The sequence below is a fragment of the Hippopotamus amphibius genome, chromosome 2 (genome assembly GCF_030028045.1).
Source record: "Hippopotamus amphibius kiboko isolate mHipAmp2 chromosome 2, mHipAmp2.hap2, whole genome shotgun sequence".
In the NCBI taxonomy this organism is placed as follows: Eukaryota; Metazoa; Chordata; class Mammalia; order Artiodactyla; family Hippopotamidae; genus Hippopotamus; species Hippopotamus amphibius.
Genome location: NC_080187.1, coordinates 14,484,221 through 14,501,927, shown reverse-complemented (window position 1 = coordinate 14,501,927; position 17,707 = coordinate 14,484,221). Strand labels below are relative to the sequence as shown.

Here is a 17,707-nt window from a genome sequence, read left to right as displayed (position 1 = left end):
TTCAATAGTTTTTCTTAAGAGTCCTAGTATAGTGCTGTAGATTTATTTTGAAATATTTTCATTTGTTCTCCCCAAAATGCAAATATAAATTCCTGAATCCTGATGCCTCTATAACAAGCTTGGTGTTATGTTGTCTCTCCATGCTGCGGCTCTCGTGGGTAGCTCTCCCCACATGTTGTTCTCTGGACATGGCCAAGGTTTTCTGCCTCTGTGCCTTTCTCATACTATTTCTTCTCCAGGGATTCCCTTTCTTTGAATGTCCAGATCCGACCCAGTTTTCATGGTCCAGCTTCATGCCACTAAGAAGACTTCTTCAACTTTTCCTTTAACCTGGAGGGGAGTATCTCTTGATTCTGAGTTTGGTAGCACTCTGCACATTTCCTAGGGCACCTTAGCCTTTCGTGGTCATGTTTCTGTTCCCTGCCTTACTTTCCCAAAAGGTGCTGAGCCCCTTGAGGGCAGGAGATATATCTGAATCAGCCTTTTTTCTCTGGAACACATTGCCTTGCTCATAGTATATATTGCATATACATTTTAAGTGTATGAGGGTGAGTCAAAAATTATCCACACACTGGCTGTAGAATTTATAGGAGTTTTAGTATACCCGGAGCAAGGATAATTTTTGACTCACCCTCATAGACAGTGTATTACTTTTTTACTTCTATTATACTGAACTATGTTAGTGTAAAATATAGTGCTGTTCTTGACATAAAACACAAATATGAGCTTGTTTCCAAATGGGAATTTCTATGAAATGAGACAGTTAATAACAGAACTGATTTTAAAGTAATTTCTATTCATAACTTGGTAGAGGTGGGTTACCTTTTTTTTCTTTTGCACAGGAACTAAAATCTCTTCTGGAAGAACTGAGTTTTCAGAAAGGAGAATTGAATGTCCAGATTAGTGAGAAAAAAAATCAACTTTCACTTATAAAGCAGGAAATTGAAAAAGAGGAAGAAAACCTGCAGGTGGTTTTAGGGCAAATGTCTAAGCATAAAACGGGTAAGTTCAAAGTTTAACCTTATTTCTAATCAAAGAAAAGCAGATTGTAAAAGGAATGTGATGTTTTCTGCCATTCAAATTTATTGAAAGCAAAACAGTCGTCTTCATTGCTGACCAGGGTGTGATGGAAGAGGAACACTTACAGGCTGTTGATTGACTTATAACATGGAACAACCTCCCAGTGTCTTAAGACTCTTAAAATTCACACCTGTTAAACCAGGTAGCCCATTTCTAGTTATCTAGAGAGGGCAAGCATGTGTGCACATTGCAGCAATACTTGTTTTATTTCTCTTTTTTTTAAAAAAGAAGTAAGCCTGTGTTTCCTTGTTTTACAAATTAAGCTGACTCAGTTACTTGCAACAGAATTTATAGTGACAAAATTTGGAAACAAATAACTAATTTAAAAAACATATTTTAGTGTGTAATGACATGGAAAAATGCTGATGAAAGAAGAGTGAAAAAATAGATAAAAACTGAATATTGAATGTAGTCCCAGTTTATGTTAAAGTATGCATGTGTGTGTGTCTCTGTGTGCATGCATGCTCCTGGTAGGAAAAACATCAAAATGCTATTGCAGTAGTGATTGTCTTTGGATGGTAGAATAATGATGGGTTTTCATTTTCTTCTTTTATATGTTTTTTCAAATTTTCTGTAGTGAACAAATATTTTTATAATCAGAAAAAAGTAGTTAATATTTTAAAATCTGTATTTCAAGGGACAAAAGAATTATTATATAAATCTCAGATGATATATTTTAAAGATTTTCCTATTTATTTTCATAAATTTATTTATTATTATTTATTGGCTGTGTTGGGTCTTCATTGCTGCGCGTGGGCTTTCTCTAATTGTGGCGAGCAGGGGCTACTCTTTGTTGTGGTGCGCAGGCTCTTCATTGCCGTGGCTTCTCTTGCTGCGGAGCATGAGCTCTAGGCACGTGGGCTTCAGTAGTTGTGGCACATGGGCTCAATAGTTGTGGCTCACGGGCTCTAGCGCACAGGCTCAATAGTTGTGGCACACAGGCTTAGTTGCTCTGCAACATGTGGGATCTTCCTGGAGCAGGGCTTGGACCCATGTCCCCTGCATTGGCAGGCGGATTCTCAGCCACTGCGCCACCTAAAGTCCCAAGATTTTCCTATTTATTTTTGATTTAAATTTTAGGTAGCGTAAGTATTTTTAAAACTAGATCTTTGTTAAATGTTTTTATTTAAGTGTTTTTCTTTTTTTTAATTTTGTTTATTTATTTATTTATTTATTGGCTGTGCTGGGTCTTCATTACTGAGCTGGGCTTTCTCTAGTTATGGCGAGCGGGGGCTACTCTTCGCTGTGTTGCAAGGGCTTCTCATTGTGGTGGCTTCTCTTGTTTCAGAGCACAGGCCCTAGAACACACAGGCTTCAATAGTTGCGGTGTGTGGGGCACAGGCTTAGTTGCTCTGCAGTATGTGGGATCTTCCCGGACCAGGGCTCAAACCCGTGTCGCCTGCATTGGCAGGTGGATTCTTAACCACTGAGCAACCAGGGAAGTCCCTATTTAAATGTTTTTAGCAAATTAATGTTTAGCAATATTTTTAAAGGCTTTTTACATTCAAAATACAATTAATTACCTCCATTAATTCAGCAACTCGAGGATGGAAGATACCTTAGAGGACTGGGACGGGGAGGGTGGGGGGGACTCGAGGGAGGGTGGGGGGGAGTCAAGAGAGGGAGGGAATACGGGGATATGTGTATAAAAACAGATGATTGAACTTGGTGTACCCCCCAAAAAATAATAAAGAAAGAAAGAAAGAAAGAAAGAAAGAAAAAAGAAAAAAAGAAAAAATATTTTTATTATCTTTTATTATTATAATTATATTTTATTATTCTTTTATTATCTTTTGTTTCAATAGCATTATTTTCTGTTTCATTTTATAAATGTTTCCACGTTCATTTAATAACCTGGACCATGCCTTGTTTCTGTTAGAACTAAAGAATATTCTGGACATGTTGCAACTTGAAAACAATGAGCTGCAAGGTTTGAAGCTACAACATGACCAAAAGGTGTCTGAATTAGAGAAGACTCAGGTTGAAGTGTTAGAGGTAATAAACAAAGCTCTTTTACCGGTAGTGAACCTCGGTCTTTCTCGTTTTGCATGGTTGAGTCCTCTTTTATAAACTGCTTTAGGAGAAACTGGAGTTGGACAATTTGCAGCAGACAGCCCTGCGACAGAAAGGGGAAATAGAGTGGCAGAAGCAGCTCTTGGAGAGGGACAAACGAGAAATTGAGCGAATAAGTGCTGAGACCCGAGCATTACAGTTGTGTGTTGAGTCTTTGTGCAAACAAAAGGAAGATCTCGAAGAGAAATGTGATGACTGGGAGAAGAAATTGGCACAAACCAAACGGTGAGAGCAGGAACAAATAAGCTTGCAAGATCCCTTCTGGAAGGCTAAAGCATTATAACACACTATTTAAAAAATTGGAAATTTGAGAAAGGGCAAAAAAATACAAAACACGCACAGACTCGGTATCACAATACAGTTCACCAGTTGCATTTTTGGGTGAATTTTCCTTTTCGGTTTTTTCTCCCCCCAAGCATTTTTTAAAATAACTTGTGATTTTTTTTTTTTTTAAGTAAAATAATGTATGCTTGTTTGTGGGTAGGAAGACCCAGTCTTAACCCATTGTTAAGATTCAGTTCTCCTCAAATTGAGCAGTAGATTCAACACAATCACAATCAAAATCCCAACAGGTTTTTTAAGTAGAAATTGGCTTTCTGATTCTAAAATTCATATTGAAATGAAGAGGACCTAGAATAGAATCTAAAACTTTTTAGATATGACACCAAAACAGCTTTGAAAAAGAACAAAAGTTTAGGGCTGACACTGTGATTTTGAGACAGTATACAGCTATGGTAATCAAAACACTGTGGTACTGGTATAAAGATAGACAAATAGGTCAATGGAACAGAACAGAAAGTCTACAAGTAAACTCACAAATATATGCACAACTGATTTTGACAAAGATATGCAAAGTAGAGAAAAGGTGGTGTTTTCAAAAACTGTTGCTGAAAGCACTGCATGTCCAAAACCAAAAAAAAATGAAGTTTGATCTATACCTCACACTACATATAAAAATTAACTCAAAATGGATCATAAACATAAATGTAAAACCAAAATATAAAACTTGTAGGAGAAAACACAGGGGAAAACAATCTTTGTGGCCTTGGGTTAGGCAAAAATTCCTTAGATAAGACACTGAAAGCATGACCCGTAGAAGAGTAAATTGATAAAATTGGACCTCATCAAAATTTAAAGCTCTGTTTCTCAAAGACACTGTTGAGATAATGAAAAGACACCTCACAGACTGGGAGAGAAATCTTTGCAACCATGTATCTGATAAAGGACTTGTACCTAGGATATAATGAACTCTGAAAATTTAGTAATTAGAAAATGAAGAACCCAGTTTTCCAAATGGGCAATGGATTTGAACATTATATTTATAAAGATATGTGGATGGCACATAAGCACATGAAAAGATGCTTGGTATCATTAACCATTAGGAAAATGCAAATTAAAACCACAATTAAATATCATTACACACCTATTAGAATAGCTAAGATTAAACACTGACCATACCAAATGCTAGTGAGGAACTTAAACCCACAGTTGGTGGGAGTAGAAAATGTTAGTAAGACCACTTTGGAAAATAGTTTGGTAGTTACTTAAAAATGCAGACATATACCTGCCAGAAGATCTAGCTTTTCCACATCTAAGAGGTGAAAGCATATGTCCATACAAAAACTGTACACTGATGTTCATAGAGGCTTTATTTGCAGTAGCCAAAAACTGGAAACGACCTAAATGCCCACCAGCTGGTGAATGGATTGGCAAATTACAGTATATCCATGCCATAGAATACTACTCAGCAATAAAAAGCAATGAAGTATTGATACACACAACTTCATGGATGAATCTCAAAATAGTTATTCTCAGTGAAAGCAGCCAGACAAAAACCAGTCCACAGAGTATGATTCCATTTCATGTAAAGGAATGTGTGCTCATACATCTCTGTTTTTTGGACAAATCCTATTATACATGCAGTGTATTTCCTGTATTTTCACTTAATCGGAAGTTAGTGATCTGTCTCAGTCACATTTTTTGGAATTATAAGTGCTATCCATGTTATCCCTGATTTTTATAAAACTTCAGTTTAGTCAGTCACTTTTTGAAGTGACAAACATTTCCAAATGTTCTATTTGGAAAGCTGAAAAGAAGATTTCTTTTGAAAATGAGTTGAAGAGCCTTACACTTTGTTAATATTTAATAACATGTAATAATTTGGTCAAGTATTAATATTTATTAGTTTATTAATATCATCCAGACTCCACAACTACATTGTGAGCATGCCTTGTTCCTTAGCTGTCTAGGGTGTGTGTGGACATTTTGTATTTGACAGTCTAACTTATCCTCTGCTTGTATTGTAGGCTTTTAGCAGCTACAGAAGAGAATAGCAAAACAAAGCAATCAGACTTAGAAAAGTTGGAATTGGATGTCAGAAAACTGCAACAGGAACTAGACCAACTAAACAGAAACAAACTCTCACTGCACAAAGACATCACAGCCATGCAGCAGCAACTCCAGGGTAGGAGGCAACACAGCAGAAGAGATGTGACTTTCTTCCTTTTGCTGGATTCTTTTTTTAATTGTTTGCTTTCTTATTATAGAAATAATTCATGCTACAGGGCATGGGGCTTCTTTTAGAAGTGAGAAAAATGTTCTAAAATTAGATATGGTGATGGTGGCACAACTCTGAATTTACTGAAAGCTATGAAAATGTATACTTTAAATGGGTGAAATGCATGGTATGTGAATTACATCTCAGTAAAGCTATTTAAAAAAAAAAGTAAATTCATATTCCTTAGAGAAGAATTTAAAAACATAGCAAAACAACAAAATAAAAATTACTATTCACCTCACTCCTCAGAGATAATTTCTATTATGAATTTAGCAGATATCTTTCCAGATTTTTCCTTGGGGTGTGTATATGTGTATAGATTTAAAAACAAAAACAGAGATTGAAATAACCTCTTTATTACCCACTCTTTGTAAATCCTCATGATTGTTTATAAATTACTAAGTAATTCTAGCCAACAATATACTTGTTGAGCACTTACTATGTCATAGACATGATGCAGATGTTTCATATGCATTTTGTCATTTAATCCTTGTAACATTTTTATGAGGTAGAAACTATTATTTCACCCACTTACAGATAAAGCAGCTTGAGCCTAGTTTTCCTGTGACTTGCTTAAGTGAGAAGTGACTTGCTCAAGCTCATACAGCTAGTAAGTGATAAAACCAATATAGATATAAAATTTATTCCCAAATTGTCTTCCTGAAAAGTTGTACCAAATTTACATCTTTATCAGCAGTGTGGAAGATACCTGTTTTTAAACCATGCACCTCATCAACACTAGATATCATATGTAAGTGTTTTTAACATGTAAGTGTTTTTAACATGTAAGTCTTTAAAAATGTGGGCTCCGCGCCCAGATCTGGATTGCACAGGTACCTCTCCTTTGGCCTTTAATAAGATCAGGTGGCACAGTCAGACATTTAACAGAAGAAAGTGTAAATTCACTGCCACTGTACTTTTTTGAGGCGGCTGATGGGTATCTGGAAGATGTATAGATATTTCTTATTTTATGTAAATATTATTTCTGTAGAAAAACGAGAAGCAGTAAACTCATTACAGGAGGAACTAGCTGATGTCCAGGACCACTTGAACCTAGCAAAACAGGTAAGCCTAAGAAATGTAATCTTCTAGTAGTGTCCTGAAGGCGTGCAGACAGTTGGTTGAAATAACAAATCAAGTAGGCTGGTTCTCTTTCACAGAAGCAAGTCGCATAGAGCCATTTATATAACACAAATACAATATATACAAACATTTTGAAACAGAGCTGTGATTTTCTAGTTTATTTTAGCCCTAGAATTCTTTACTCAAACAATATTTTACTCAAACGCTAATAAGTCAGGTGGTGGCTAGAAGAACTCGTCAGCCCCTCAGCACTGCTCTGGGGGCTTTGGGGAGCAGACGGACCATCTCTTACCCGTGGAACGGATGAGGCCTCCAAAGGCTGAGCTTAGATTTGATCACTCGTTGAGCTGCAGAACAGCGGCCAGATCCAGGCCTCCGTCTTGTCAGATTTTGAATAGAGCAGATTCTTTACCTTTGTACTTCTGATCATCTTCTTAAGGTAATTCAGTGTTGTCCTGTGAGGTTATTGCCATAATTTGAGTTTCAAAGAACCTCAAGCAAGTTTTGGGCCTCAGTTTCCACTCTGTAAATTATAAGGTTAGATTAGACATCTAAATTCTCTTCCTTCTACCTTTAAGATTCTGTGTTTCTAAGATATATAAAACTTAAAGTATTCTGTCTTTTAAAAAACCTTACACAGGTTCTTATGAATATTTTCTGTGTTATTAGAAATATGGTAATTTTTTCAAAAGTGCTTAATTTGGGTTCCTTGAAGAAAGAAGTATTTATTGTTTTCTGAGTTTTTTAACCTGTGTCAATATTTCAGGTAGTAACAGAACCATGACTTTAGGCTCATTTTCAATTAGAGTTAAGTCTTATTCGCAGCTTTTCTTAATCTTAGCTATCCTGTGAGGTGTGTGTTGTTTTTTCCCACCTCAGTGACAAGACAGCTGAAGCTCAGAGGAGCTGAGTCTCTTGCTGAGGTTCTGACATCTCTGACATCTAAGGTCCTAATGAGAGGGAAGCCGGTGATTGAATTCTGGGTACCTTTGTATGTTTGTTGAAATAATAAAGGATATGGAACTTTTATGCTTTCATTTTGTCAGACTTAGTGGATAGATGCAGGTGTGGCACTAGCCAAATGTAGCGAAGGAAGCTTTGTCCGTCGTTTCAATTCGTTCTTTCACCTGAAGGACCTGCTCCACACCACCACGCGTCAGGATGTCCTGCTCGGTGAGCAGACCAGGCTCCAGGAGGACATCAGAGAACAAGCAAAGAAGTTGGAAGTCTGCCGAAAAGATGAGGAAACAAAACAACAACAACTGCAAGTGCTTCAGAATGAGGTTGAAGAAAACAAGGCCAAACTAGCCCAACAGGAAATGGTACCGCACATCTATGATGTTATATAAGAGGAAGCACTTTATCACTTGTGTGAGCCTTTTTCCCTTGGCAGAAAGCTGCTGAGAAGTATCTCCCCTGGGACTAGCTTCCCTTACCTGCTGGTGTGAGCAGGGGGGATTTTACACCAACTCTTTAACTCCCTCAGTATTAATATTATGGACCATTAGGACCATAGAAGCCCCGTAAGGAATCTTGGTGGCCACGTGCCAGTTCCTGCTTGAATCCCCTCCTCACATGCTGGCCAAATGGTTTTCCAGTCCCTACTTGATCACCTTTGTAAAGAGAATTCACTGTCTGTCACCATGGGCTGTTTTCTACTTTCTGTTGAGCTGGAATCTATCTAGTGTCTATGAAGATTCCCTCAGGACACTAAGTATTTGTTATTTCATGACTAACTAAGGTTTTTCTCTATTAAGACGTTTCAGAGACTCCAGAAAGAGAGAGAGAGTGAAGGGAAAAAATTAGAAACCAGTAGAGTGACACTGAAGGAGCAGCAGCACCAGCTGGAAAAGGAAATAACAGACCAGAAGAGCAAACTGGACCAGGTGCTCACCAAGGTGTTGGTGGCTGAGGAACGTGTCAGGACTCTGCAGGAAGAGGAAAGGTGGGGTGAGACCCTGGAGAAGACGCTCTCCCAAACCCGTATGTATTCTGGAATATTGCACTGAGGGCGGGGAAATCTGCTGATTGTCTTATAAAGTGTGTAAAGGAGTCACAGGCTCCCGCTGTAGCCCAGACAGGAGGCAAGACAAGCACAGTGGGAAGAATGGTCCCTCATTTGACCCTCCCAGCTCTGTGAGAGATGAGGAGACAGGCTCAGAGGGACAGAGGGAATTTGTCTTTATGGAGATGGGATTGGATCCCGAGACTATCAGGTCTTTTACTTTTACTGTATTGCTTGCTTTGAGAGTGCTCTCTCAAGGAAGGGGAACATTAAGGCAAAGAAGTGCCAAAAGGTGCTCTAAAGGCTTTCTGTAAAGCATATTAATTCTGAGCTTTGGAGCAATGATCCATTGCATCTCCACATGTTTAAAAAAAAAAAAATATTAACAATTCTACTTCTATCTAAATTTGACATAGTGAATGGTACCAAGATACAGGTGTTGGCCTTTGGGTCTGTTTACTCTCTGGAGCCATACATACATAAGGACATGGGAATCCAGGGTTAATGATTGTTCTCACATCAATAAATGAGTTTTCTTTTTCCCAGGCTTCAGGTTTTAATAATGTTGAGAAAATGTCGTTCTCCCCTGAGTGAACTCAGTGGACTTGGGATCTGAAAGGGTTATTATTGCTTTTCCCCTGGGAGCTCTTGTTGCATCCAGACCCAACCATTTCATTTGAAACTGAAACTTAACAGTACGCTGAATCTGACCATGCCAGAGGTGTGAGAAGTGAAATCTGGGCAGGGTGTTGCTTTATAGAGGGTGATTAGAAAAATCTGTTTTAAATATCACTGTTGCATATAAGCATTATTTATTGAGTACTCACTATGTACTAGGTGTTTGCATACATGATTCCCATTAAATGCCAGGAAGTGGGTTCCTTCTGTAGAAAATAAGACTTGCGCCATTCCAAATCCTGTGTTCTTTGCCGTGTGCTGCCTCTTATGAAGGAAGAAATACCGCGTGCCTCCCTTTATTAAAACTAAGTTTATAAAAACAATTCAGCAGTCTGTTCCATGTTCCCTGCACCTCAGGATTGGTGCTCTCTGGTCTCAAAGACTCAAAAGGGAAGGCAGTAGCTTTATGTCACTTTGGAACCAGGTCCTCTGGGAACAAATTACATCAAGAGGCACCCTTCTCTGGGCCTCTGGTGCGGGTCAGGGGAGACTCGGATGACTGAGTGGTGGAGAAATGTGCCTGAGTAGGTGGCATGTCGTTGTGCAGTCTGCCCACGAGGAAAAGAAAGTTCTGCGCACAGCCAGCCCAGGGCCTTGAGCTAAACTACCTAAAAATGCTCATTTCAGAACGACAGCTTTCAGAACGGGAGCAGCAGTTACTGGAAAAGTCAGGTGAGCTTCTGGCTCTCCAGAAAGAGACGGACTCTATGAGGGCAGACTTCAGCCTCTTGCGGAACCAGTTCTTGACAGAGAGGAAGAAAGCTGAGAAGCAGGTTGCCAGCCTCAAGGAAGCACTTAAGATCCAGCGGAGCCAGCTGGAGAAGAACCTTCTCGTGAGTACCCCCTGCCCTGGCAGTTTATAAGGAAATGATGCATTTAGATTTTTAACTAAAATACTGCTTCAATGTAGAGAAAATAAATTACCTGTCAACCCAGTCCCTAACCTAACTATTGCTTTTGGTGCATTTACACATAATTTGTTCCTGAAGCTCATGGTAGATTTTGCCAGAGTCTGGGCTCAGCCCTGGGGGGCTGTCTGTCTGGCTGGAGCGATGGTCATGTGCACAGTGTCAGCACCAAGCAGAGAGCACTCAGCCAGCCAGCCTCTGCTCACACCGCCCCGACAGGGGTGGAGGGGTGTGGGGGAAGGAACGCTTCTGAAGACATTCTTATCCAGCTGTGGTCTGTGCTCACAGGTGTTTCTCATCACGCCCTTGTAGGTCAGCATTAGTTTTAATTAATCATTATCCTAAAACCGGGAAGCTCAACCTACCATGCTTTTATCCCTGAGATAAATTGCGGGAAGTGACACTCAGATGAGTTCAAAACAAAGTGTGGTGGATGGAGGCCAATGATGGGCTGCAGGAGGGTCTGTCACAGGAATGGATTTTTCTGACACCCTCTGGAGAGACTCATGTAGCCCTGTTGTGTGAATGGTACTTTCCAACCAGGTGTGTTTCCTGGGTGATACGCTTATAACCAGCGATGGGCAACATGAGTGTGAAGATAGGATGTCGATGTCTAGACTGTAACCCTCCCAGGAACCCTCTGATGGGGGGTGTTAACATCTCACAGACAAGGGAAAGTAACCTAATATCGATGGTAATGTGGCAGACCTAGGATTCAGACTCTGGGCTGCCAGACTGACCACATGTTTACTCCCAGCTCTACCACAGCTGCTAAAGAAGGCAGGTGGATTATCCCCAGCTTACAGCCGGAGCCTAGACAGGACATGAAGTCACAGAGCTAGCGAGTGTGTAAGCCAGCATCGCACACCTCCAGAGTCATTGCCCTCCTCCTGTGCAGGAGCAGAAGCAGGAGAACAGCTGCATGCAGAAGGAAATGGCCAGCATCGAGCAGGTGGCCCAGGACAACCACGAGCGGGCCCGGCGCCTAATGAAGGAGCTCGGCCAGATGCAGCAGGAGTACTCGGAGCTCAAGAAGCAGGTGCGCCGCAGCCCTGTTGGGCACAGGCAGAGCTGTTTCTTCACTAGCTCTTTTAAAAGTATTTCTTTGTGAAAATTGTGAAAAGCTAATTAATCAAATCTCTGTTTTTCTGGTTTTGAAATTTAGGAATGTACCGCCACAAGAAAAAAGTATTTGTTCAAAATATACTTTTTAAAAAATTTTTATTGGAGTATATTTGCTTTACAATGTTGTGTTAGCTAATGAATCAGTTATACATAATACATAGACATGTATCCCCTCTTTTTTGGATTTCCTTCCCATTTAGGTCACCATAGTGCATTAAGTAAAGTTCCCTGTGCTATACAGTATGTTCTCATTAGTTATCTATTTTATACACGGTTATCAGTAGTGTCCAGATATACTTTTAAAATGCCCCTAAGTTCAACGAGCTTTTTATGTTAGTGTTTGAAAGAAAAATGGCAGTTCTTCAGCATAAAATTTTATCATGTCTCAAAGCACTGTGTTGAAATGTTAGATTTTATGCCAGAAACTAGTCTATAAGAGCCAAACCCCCGGGGAAGGAAAAAATGACCCTCGGAGAAACCTTTGATCACCTGTAATGTAGCCAGGTGGAGGGTGGGAGAGCAGTTCACACTAGATGGAGAGTCTAACCCTAGACGCCCCTGGTGTCCTTTAGCCAGTGTCAGCGGCTGGGCCACCCCAGAACTCTAGTCGGGCTGTTGGGGCCACTCGGTTGACCCTGCTACACCTTGTCCTTTGGATGACCTCGTGTGGCCATTTAGTTTCATCTGTGCCTATAACCACACCCCGCTTTGGCTCAAGAAAAAACAACTGTTTTATTTAAAGGCCGCTCACCTTCCCCAGCATCTGCAAACTTGGAAGAGCAGTTAGAAGTGGGTATGACTGAGATCTTCACTAAGCTCCTTATGGAGAGAGCCACATAGGGTAGTTTCAGGTGTTAAACACAATCTGTAACACCTGAGGAGACCTCCAGACTGCCCAAACCACTAGATTCTTCACCTATAAGATGAAAACATTTGACCAGATCTTTTCTAAGGCCCATTCCAGCACTAACGTTTATAATCTAAGTCACTTATGGTTTGCTTCAGTAAATGGCCCTTTTCTCATTTGGGGTGCCACTAAGGTGCTTCATATAAATTCTCACCCAGTTCTCACATTTCGGAATACAAGATATTATCTTTGTGTATAAATGAGATGACAGAGGTTCAGAAGTAAGCTAACTTGCCCTAAGTTGTACTGGTAATGTTTACTGGAAACGAGATTGGAATCCAGCTCTGTCTAGCTGCAGAGAGACTGACTTCTATAGAGTAATCCACCTTCAAGGAACATGGCACTCATGCTTTTCTAAATGAAAGTTGCTAAATTTAAATCATTAATAATATAACAGTTCAATTCCAAGTAAGTCCTGAACTTTACTTAGTGGTATTTGACTCTCACTCACTCTTTAGATGGCAAACCAAAAAGATTTGGAAAGAAGACAAATGGAAATCAGTGAAGCAATGAGGTCACTTAAGTCTGAAGTGAAAGATGAAATCAGAACCAGCCTGAAGAATCTTAACCAGTTTCTTCCAGAACTACCAGGAGATCTGGAAGCTATTTTAGAAAGGAACGAAAACCTAGAAGGAGGGTTAGAAAGCTTGAAAGAGAACTTTCCATTCACTGTGAGTGAGAGACCATCACCTTTTGAAGAAAAACTGAATTTTTCTCATGTTCACATAATGGTAAGGGTTTATCCTGCTATTCTCTGGACTTCGTAAAAGGACAGTTTGGTTCCCACCTCCCCCAGATAAGCTCAAGCATAGACTTGAGGCTGGAGATGGGGAGGAGGAGGGAAAGGTGGGTTGTTTACTGGGAGTGGTACTTAGAGACTCTTTGTTTCCCTTTCCCTCTGAAAAAGGATGAACACTGGCGTGGAGAAGCACTCCGAGAGAAACTGCGTCACCGTGAGGATCGACTCAAGGTTGCCCTTTTAAAAGAAAAAGACAGTATAAGATACTTGCGTGTTGAGGAGAGTGGGGGAAATTGCTCTGTTGCAGCTCTCACAGCAGTTTTATAGATTATACGTTCCAAGCTCAGAGACGTTTGCATCCCAGTTAGTAAATGGCAGGGTCAGTGTTCAAACCCATGAGTTCTGGTGTTGAGCCCAGGGCTCTTTACCCATGTGATGCTGCTTGGCCTCAACTAAAACTGACAAGACCTAAGTATTAGGGACAGAAAATAGAGACACAGTGATAAACAAGAAGCAGCTCACAGGTCAGGGGTGGGGGTTAGGATTGGAAACACTGGAAAAGTAGGCTTGGGTGTCAGATAGGAAGCTGCTTGGCTCAGAACGTGTGGAGTTTCAAGGCCTTGTGAGATGTCCAGGGAAGGATACCTATCTGTAGACAGCCGAAAATAGGTGTCTAGAATTTAGTGGTAACTGTTGACCTAAAAATTGGGGGGTTAAGAGCATAAGTGGGAGCTGAAAAATGAGGGGGAGGTAGATGCAACAGGAGAGGACAGAATGCACCGTTGGAGAACGGCCACTTACAGCGAGCGCTGAGGGGAGCCATGTGCAGTGCCGGGGAGTGGAGGCCCCCCGACATCAGATAGCCTCCAGCCACATGTGGCTGCTTAAATGTAAATTCATTGTAATTAAGTCAGGTTAAAAATTCAGCTCTTCAGTTACCACAGGTCAAGGCTCAGTAGCCACACCTGAATAGTGGCTACTGTGGTTGGCAGCACAGATACAGGACATTCTCGTCATCACAGAAAGTGCTGTAGGACAGCGCTTGCTGTTGACTTTAGTAAGAGGATCATTTCAGAGGGGCGGTGGGGAAGCCAGAAAGTAGTGTGGGGTTGAGGATTACATACATTGTGAGAGACTCTGAAGATATCAGGTATAAACCGATCTTCTCAGTCTGGGCAGTAAAGCGAGAGAGATGAGGCAGTCATTTCATGGGAAGGCCAGGGATGCTGAAATCCTAAGTGTTTTGACAGCGGAGAGAACAGGCTGAGTTAAAGACCCAGCTAATGACAACACACAGAGTAGCCATCTGGCATCTCCTACGTATGGAGGTTTTTGTTTGTTTTTAATTTTAAGGACAAGAGGATTTTCAGTAGCCATTCCTATTTTGTGATAGTCAGATTTGTCTATCCAATGTTAAACGTGGGGAAGGTACTGAGTATTGATTCTGATACATTTCTTCTACGTAAAACCCTAAATTTGACCGTAACGCTTTCAGGCCCAACTTCGACACTGTATGTCCAAGCAGGCAGAAGTGTTAAGCAAAGGGAAGCGGCAGACAGAGGGCACTTTACACAGCTTGAGGAGACAGGTCGATGCCTTAGGGGAACTGGTCACCAGCACGTCTGTAGATTCCACATCATCACCCAGTCTGTCTCAGCTGGAATCTTCCCTTGCAGAGGACTCCCATCTTGGACCAAGCCAGGTAGGAGGAAGCTCTTTACAAGGGGTGTGACTTACACGTAGAAAGTACCTGAAAGCTTTGAGGTCCACAATGTAGAGGAAGGACGTGAATGCCACCTTCAGCTCTCTAGAAAACTTGTCTTAGGGAAGACTTGCTTTTTTCATGGTCCCTGGGGAAACTGGAATCAATTGGTTGGTAGGTGTATAAAGAAGATAAGCTGATGATTTAGGAAATAGACTAGGAAACCAGGTGACCTGTCAGGGACCTGGTTAATTCTACTATAAATGCCTTCCACCTCTGAATTTCCTTATCATCTACTTGGTCAATATAAAGAGTTTAGGGAACTTCCTGGTGGTCCAGTGGTTAGGACTCTGTGCTCTTACTGCCCAGGGCCTGGGTTCGATCCCTGGTCGGGGAACTAAAATCCTATAAGGTGTGTGGCATGGCCAAAAGAAAAAGAGCTTAGACCTCTGAAGCCAACTTGAGTCCCAGTTTAGTCTGTCCATTTGGGAAAGATGGCTGTGCCAACCTCAGCAAAGTTTGAACAGAGTTTGAACTCTTAACTCAGAGTCTACTAGAAAAAAAAAAACCCTGGATTTCACAAGTTTTCTGTGGGTGACTTAGATAAGGTTAATAATTATTTAGGAGAAACATAAACTATACTCATGGAATTGGCAAGTAGTTAACATTATTGTCCGAGACCGATAATAGCTACCATTTTGTGTGCCTACTGTGTGCGTACTAAACACTTTACATATATTATCTCATTTACAACCTGGGAAGTAGGATTTATCCCTCCTTATAGATAAGGAAATTATATAAAATGAAAAATGATGTCAAGGTCACAGCAAAAGACAAAACTGGGACTTAGAGGCTAATCTGTCTTTACCACAGAGCGGTGTATTTTAAGGTTGAGCCACAAGAACATTCAAGGCCAATTGCATCTTTAATCAGCAGCAGAGCCAAGATTTGAATATGATTACTTTAAAACCTTCCATGGTAGGACCCAAGTCAGATACAGGCCAAAACCATCATGGGCCTCAGGGCAGGCCTTGAGGAAGAGCATGTCAGAGGCACAGAGCACTGAAGAGTAGATGACTCTGGAAGTAAGCGAGCCCAGAATAGTGGGAGATGAGTACACAGGGGTTTGGGGGCCAGGTTAAATTTTCAGCTCATGGGGGCAGCCAGAAGAGTTCAGGTGCTCTAAATCCAAGACAGCAACCGAGGAGGTGTTAGAGGCACAATGAGTAGAGGTGAGTTTGTTAAGAATTATTTTGGATCCTGGAGTTGTAATCTAGGTCTGTGTGGGATAAAAGTCTGAACTAGGTTGGAGTTAGAGGGGTGGCTTCTGAGCCTAATGTTTTATCTTCCTTCTTTTCAGAGCTCCTTCCAACAAGTTCTACAAGGTCCCTCACAATCACTAGACAGTTACCGACACTGACGCCATTGCCAGCTTCCTGCTCACAGGGTACATGTTACAAAGAGCTCTTTTAACTAGTACTTTCATACAGCCTTAAGAAAAGTAAACTTCTAACTTTTCTCTTGGATAATTTTGTACAGTGGTTCACCTTAAAAACATTTTCCAAAGAGGTACTCAAGTATATATCATATCTGTTAGCCATGGCAATCGTTTGCTTGTTAATTTAGTTAAAACCTGTTTTTACTGTTGCAAGAATTCATCCTTACTTTCTCATCTTGTTGTAGGAAGAGTGGCTCAGCCAGATGGAGGAAGACTGTCTTGCTTAAGTATGAGGAAATATCTTCTCCACTACCTCACTAACTTCTTAATTAGAATGCCACGTGGTTTTCATCATGATCCAGTGAATTCAGATGCTAAAACTCCACTGCAGTTTTTTCCACTTGTACAATTACTGTCAGGGTTTTTGTAAGTCACTTGTACATATGGGAGTAATTGTGTACAATTTAAACCAGGGTTCTAGATGGCTGAGGGTTTTTGTATCTTTGAAATGCATTATTATAAAACCAATGCTGATTTGAATCTATAAAGTGGTAAAGTCTATAGTTAGAAAGCCTGTCTTCATTTACAGTGCCAAAGGTTATTTTTGGATTTTGTTTAAAATCTATTTTCATATGAAAATAAATGATAAAATAAATTTGGGTCTGACATCTGACTACACTTCACATATCTATAGTAAAGCCATAAAACCTTTACCTTAATTCCAAGAAAATGTCAATCTTTCAAGTGGCTTTCTGTCTCTGCCTACAGGTTGAAGTACATTGTACCTATCAATGAATGTATTTTTATCACTTGGAAATATCTATTATAAAACTATTACATATACTTCAGGTGCTTTTCCTCAACCAAAATATTCTTTGGTGGAAAATTAGAACTCTGGACTTTGGAGAATCTGACCCAGTGGTAAATTCAAATTGTGTTCAGACTTTAAGATTGTTTTAAAATATTCCCAGGTACTCTTTTCTAGGCCCCTAGACAGCCTTGAACTTTAACAGGTGTTATATACCATGTTACTCTATACAGCGTAGCACAGCGTGTTCTCTCCCACCACCTACTAAGGCTTACATTCCTAAAAAGCTGTTTGGCTAGAGCTGGACCACTGAGATATGGGATAGGGGCTTCCCTGGCGGTCCAGTGGTTAAGACGCCACACCTCCACTGCAGGCGGCACGGGTTCAATCCCTGGTCATGGAACTAAGACCCCATGTGCCATGTGGTGTAGCCAAAGAAACAAAACGATCAGGTAAATGTGATTAAAGACAATGAAAATGACATAAAGTTATTAACACCTTAAGTTCCAGAAAACATCAACGTCCAAAATAGAACTGATTTGGCAGTGTATTTTGTACTTACATTGTTTCATTTTCACAAGTCTTAGCAAAATGCTTAAGAGCC

At 40.5% G+C, this 17,707-nt stretch overlaps 1 protein-coding gene across 7 annotated transcripts in view; it reads left to right on the top strand.

The window, feature by feature from the left end:
• The window catches only part of CNTRL (centriolin), an 81,235-nt gene extending 64,285 nt beyond the window's left edge, over window positions 1-16,950 (top strand). For 6 of the 7 annotated variants that reach the window (XM_057722175.1, XM_057722174.1, XM_057722177.1 and 3 more), the window contains 14 exons: window positions 843-1,002; window positions 2,960-3,075; window positions 3,161-3,378; window positions 5,460-5,617; window positions 6,702-6,775; window positions 7,927-8,115; window positions 8,551-8,776; window positions 10,104-10,309; window positions 11,283-11,423; window positions 12,875-13,147; window positions 13,324-13,386; window positions 14,651-14,857; window positions 16,218-16,304; window positions 16,541-16,950. In XM_057722175.1, the coding sequence (XP_057578158.1) occupies window positions 843-1,002; window positions 2,960-3,075; window positions 3,161-3,378; window positions 5,460-5,617; window positions 6,702-6,775; window positions 7,927-8,115; window positions 8,551-8,776; window positions 10,104-10,309; window positions 11,283-11,423; window positions 12,875-13,147; window positions 13,324-13,386; window positions 14,651-14,857; window positions 16,218-16,277 (2,091 nt within the window). In that variant the 3' untranslated portion in view covers window positions 16,278-16,304; window positions 16,541-16,950. Of the gene's footprint in view, window positions 1-842; window positions 1,003-2,959; window positions 3,076-3,160; window positions 3,379-5,459; window positions 5,618-6,701; window positions 6,776-7,926; window positions 8,116-8,550; window positions 8,777-10,103; window positions 10,310-11,141; window positions 11,240-11,282; window positions 11,424-12,874; window positions 13,148-13,323; window positions 13,387-14,650; window positions 14,858-16,217; window positions 16,305-16,540 lie in introns of those variants that run through there. The other variant, XM_057722176.1, reaches the window with a different exon arrangement.
• The last annotated feature ends 757 nt before the right edge of the window (window positions 16,951-17,707 follow it).